Source organism: Ruditapes philippinarum, unplaced genomic scaffold (assembly GCF_026571515.1).
Source record: "Ruditapes philippinarum isolate M1 unplaced genomic scaffold, ASM2657151v2 ctg16507_1_1_1_1, whole genome shotgun sequence".
Lineage (NCBI taxonomy): Eukaryota > Metazoa > Mollusca > Bivalvia > Venerida > Veneridae > Ruditapes > Ruditapes philippinarum.
In genome coordinates, this window is record NW_026864624.1 from 7007 (window position 1) to 12419 (window position 5413).

The 5413-nt window shown below is 32.1% G+C and overlaps 1 protein-coding gene across 1 annotated transcript; it reads right to left on the reverse strand.

Moving 5' to 3' along the window:
* Positions 1-390: 390 nt before the first annotated feature.
* Positions 391-2823, reverse strand: LOC132726299 (toll-like receptor 4). The gene has a single exon (XM_060711606.1). The coding sequence runs from the start codon at positions 2705-2707 to the stop codon at positions 503-505; it is 2205 nt and encodes a 734-aa protein (XP_060567589.1). The 5' UTR covers positions 2708-2823; the 3' UTR covers positions 391-502.
* Between the last annotated feature and the right edge of the window lie 2590 nt (positions 2824-5413).

The following is a 5413-nucleotide window of genomic DNA, read 5'->3' on the forward strand; positions in this document are numbered from 1 at the left end:
GATGTTTCACCTTTCCATTATCCATCATCGACAGATCATTCAAACCGAGTCTGCAATTTTGATATACTTTTGTTGTGTTCATTGCTCCAGAAGAGTCTCCCAATTTCAAGATTTCTATACACAACTTAATTGTTCTGTCAACAGATCACATATAACAAAATTTACTTCATGAAAAAAAAAGAGTTATATAAAAAAAATATATATATACATTCTATTTCCTTATCATATATTAAAAACTAAATAATATTAGTATCTGAATATGAAAAGTCAGATAAGTCTTGTAAGAACATATAAAAAGGCTGAAGTTGTTTTCTTGATAAGGCAAATCACAACCTTTTCGTCAGGAATTTTACACATCGAAAGCTTAAATTTTATAAATTTTTTCCAGTCTCAAGTTCATTAATCTGACATTTTGTTGTATATATAATCCAAGACTGAAACAACTTCTAATTAGTCTTATTTTGTTGCTATTGTGTCTCATATATTTGATAGCTAATTTGATTTACTTTGGTAAGAAATCAAGAATAGATTCACAAACTCTTTCCCAATTCGGTGTAATGATAACATCACCATTATGAAAACGTAAACTTATTCTCGTGTAATTATTGAAATGTTGTTTAATGAGAAGTGACATGTCCTGTTCGTCAACTTCTTCTATGAAAATTAGCATGATGGGTTTCTTCAAAGCAAAAGCTTGTTCAAATTCATATTTACAAAAATTGCTTTGACAAAACTGGTGTGAAACGACGCAAATAGCAATAGCGCTGATATTAAGACAATTATCAATTTCGTCAAAAATAGTTCGCCCTGGCCGGAAATTACGGTCGCCAGTGCAAACCAAGTCTCTCGGTGTATCAAACATACGTCTTAAGTGACCGACGAGATCTGGGTACACATGTTCCATGACAAGATCAACATCCTCGTTGCTATATGACAGAAAAACAGGATACTGAAAATGGTAATTATTGTCCTGAATTTGAGCCACAATTTCTTCTCTTGTTCGTTTTTGTCTTAATTTCTTTCTTCGATGTTTGCAAACTGCAACCGTGCTTACAGTTGTTACGATAACAGTAATTATAGTTATGGATGAAACAATTGCCATATTTCTAAGCCTTGTTGCCCTTTGACATTCTTTATTCAGATTTTTAGTAAACTGAACAGTTATTTTTTTATCATGTTCATGGTCCGAACATGTTATAGTTTGTGATGGGTTTCCGACGAGAGGTGTATGTACTATCCATTGTAAAAATGTTTCATATTTGCATATGCACTGAAACGGGTTCCCGTACAAATTTGCAACGAATTTTGTATAAGTTTTGTTGTACTGGAATTTTTCGTCAAACCACTGACGGCTTTTTTGGTCCAAGTGTGTTATTGCGTTACTTTGTAGATCAACTAATGATAAGGAAAATGTTGAACTTAGGGTTATTTGTCCCAGTCGATTGTTTGACAAATATAATAGAGTCAATTGAGGGTTGTTTTTGAACGTTTTACTTGGTAAAAATGTGAGTCCATTATTAGAAAGATCTATTATTTTCAAGGACTTTAGATGATAAAGAATATTCTCAAAATCCGAGGAATTTATTTTTTGCATGACATCAATCCTATTATTTGACATGTTTAACGTTTTCAAGGAAGACATACTTGTGAAAATTCCTCCATTCAAATACTCTAATGTATTGCCTTGTAGTTCAAGTTTCTCTAACTTTTTGAACAATAAATCTGCTTTTAGAACCACGTCGAGGTTCCGAAATAAGTTGTTTTGTACTGATATCTCTTTAAAATTGAATTCATCCAGACATTGAACATGCAAAAAAGTATTCTTTACTATAGACACATTTGTAAAGAAATTGTCGTAATTCAGATTTACAATGTTTTTAAAGAAGTAAAATTTATCGTACAATTTTACTCGTCCGTGTATGTTTTCGACATTCAAGTTGTCCCATTTATTTTGTGGCTGTATACTGTTAAGAACAAGATGTCTTAGAGAATTGCAAGGTGTGGGGGTTGCAGCAAAAAGATAGAATGATGAATGAGAAAAATCTAGTGTTTTTAATGTGTCGCATACTAAAATAAGTGCTTCGACATCCACTATTCCTATGTACATATTCCTAGCGGAGAAATCTGTAATGTTCCTTACGGCTAATGCTTTGAAGAACTCTTTGTCAAGATTTGTAAGTTTCCAAGGATCTTTCGCCATCTTATTAAGACTGTCAATTTTTAAGATATTTAAATTCGGCATCGAATTTTCGTCTTTCAACATTTGCAAAAGATAAAAGGATGAAAGCCTTTTACATCCTTTAATCACCAGTTCTGTAAGATTAATCAGTCCAACAAAAGCTGTCTTTTCAGTACTTTTCAGACCCGGCATAGATAAGTGAAGAATCTGAAGGGAAAGCAAACTGCTAAACGTGTTATTATAAAGGATTATCCATCCTAATGGAGCATCTAATGTCGATATTTCCAATTGTTTTAATAAATACCATCCTTTTCCTGTAAATGAGCTATAGCTGAGAGAAATATCTTTTGTATTAATATCAACTAGCTTCACATGTTCCACTGTATCCGCTATATCCTTTGGAATATGATTACTGCATTCCATGATGGTTGCACTTAAATTCTTGCAATTTTGTTCCATTGAAAATACATTATGTACGTGGAAACTGATCAGTAAAATAAAACACTTCAATATATAAACGCACGACATATTTTATTCTAAAACTATTTTTCTTCATGAACTGTCAAAGGTAAACGAATGGGAGAGAGATTAACGATGAAATTTTAAAACACGCGAGAATTTAACGTTAGATAAAGTTCCTCTACCAAAATACCTTGTACATCACCAAATGTGATAAAGAGCTCAACGCAAATATTGGTCATTAAAGGTGCCAACTGCGATCTAGTAGACTACTTATCACACAGTAAGACGTTTTAAAACTCTGTTTGTCTGTAGTCTATGTTTTAAGAGGGTCCATCTGTCCGTTAAAGCACAAAGAGTAGCTTTCGCTATCGATAACGCCTGCAATTTTCTGAAATATGAACTTTGGGTCTGAAGTAAGCCACTGTACAGCGAACAATCAGCACCATAACGTACAGTTACCTGAGGCAATAACGGTAAGTTACAGTCGCCCTGATTAGGGCTGTTGTTGCCAGTAGAGTGCGCCGTAGTTCAAGCCCTCACTATGAGCTCACGCACTGTTGTACCCTTACTAAACCCCGTGTATTCAACCCCGGGTTCAGTCAGGACTGGAAACACACCCTCTTTGGGAAAACCCGCGCACCACGTGTAAATTGCCTTTTTACAGTAGCAGTGTTTTTTTTTGCCTGCCGATGTCTGGGGTCTCTCATCAACGTGATGGTTCCGAGTGTGGATGTGTGAGAAAAAAACCCATTAAACTCAATATTGTTAGCACATTTTATGGTGTCTCAGAGAACAAAAACAGACTATAACAAATAAAAACATACAACGCTTTGTAAAATGATTATAAACCTACAAATGAATTAGAAAGCCAAAGATGTATACCCGCCAAAATTATGTTTAATATCAATTTCGGATTTCCAAAAATAAATTCATAAATATATTATTTTGAAAATTATTTTCGGATCTTTCTCAAACAGTAAAATATTAACACTCTTTTAAATATCTAACATGTTATGGCTTGATCTTTATTCATATTTGATCTAAATAAAATATCACATATACCAACCGGTCATATAGTCCTAAAATGCCTTTCAACAGTTTTTAAAACCCTATTTAAACTACTGTTGTCTGAAAATTTCATAATTAATTTTTATTGATATTAAAACTTGTTGTACAAGCTTAACTTCATACGAAGTATGTATAAAACTTAAATGTAAATAGAAATCCATTTGCGAGTTCTGTTCGATGTTACAACATACATTTCAGAAACAGTTAGTCTTATCATATGTTAATCCGCTATTATGTTCAAACCGATGCTAAAGAGCGGAAAAGGTAGCCCGTTTTTTTTTTTTTTTTTTGTTTTTTTTTTTGTTATTGGAGAGGTCATCAGACCTAGACCTCTCCACAGTGTTCAGACTGACTGCTGGCGGCATCCATTTTCGCGTATCCGTTTCAAAATGAGACTCAACTTAAACGAAAAATTATCATCGAAGTGAACAAATCGGTATATAGAAAAATCGCAAAATATCATTAACGTTACTTAGCGCTACACGGATGTTTCATTCCATTTTAATGTTTTAAACTGTAAAAATCGATTACCGTATTGTGTTCTGAATAGCGTTTTAATATTTCATGTTCCAATAAATAGTAACAGTGAACATTATAGCTACAATATCACCATGTACTATTACAAAAGTACCGAAAGTTTGCAGCTCTTTAAGCTTTTGACCGGTATGACTAAATAAGGCAATGGTGATTTTTTGGCGCAAATGGCACAAATTTTTTGGTTGGAGGCTGCATTATATACTGTTTATTCAAATGATATAAACATATTTTTATGTAAATCCTGGTCTAAATTTTTTTGATTAACATACTCTTTGCCCATTTTGGAAAATGTAGAGGAAATATTTCCATATACTTAGCAAAACATTAACCGAAAATTTGCTTATTGAATTTTACAAGAAACTTTTTGATAATAGTTTTAATATATATATCATTTATTTTAAATTTAGTTCTCTTTGTAAAAAAAATATCCCTTATGCGCCAAGAAAAGAGTACATTATTCCGGCAAATAATCTTTCAAAACATTTCAGAAATGAAGCTTTAAACAAACTTTCATTATGATACTATATTCAATATATATAATAAATTCTATTTTGTAAAATAATAATAATTTGTAACTACTCATTGTGTCTTTTCTCAAATATTTTCGAATTAAACAAATCTTCCACAGCAGCAAAAAGACCTCTCGCATGCTTCTTTTTAAAGAAGCAAACTTGTTTGTATTTTTGGGTCCTTTCTGACTATTTTTATTTGACTGATATTGATTTTTAGCAGAGTCAAATTGAGCACAAGATAGAAGTTGGGACTGAAAGTGATATTACTTATAGTTGCACAGTGACAGTTAAAATAAAAAAAAAACATACATTTACGTTCTTTTAAAAATCTGTCTAAATTGTAAGATGGCAGGTTTTCACAAACACTATCAACAGTTATGTCTCATTCGTTATTGGCGTTAACTTAACTATGCAATCTAGTAAGCTATAATGATGGATATTGAGGGAACTTTTCACAAAATACAGATTTACTCATTGACAACTTTGAATATTTTATTTAGACTAAAATCTAACTACCATTGGATACCTTTAATTTTATGCCGGTAGCTCAACATAGAAAACATCTCCTCATCAATCAATTTTATCTAACACTTAATTATTACTTCCTTATCCACAAAACAATTTTTATAATCATCTGTCATAATTATAATGAGAA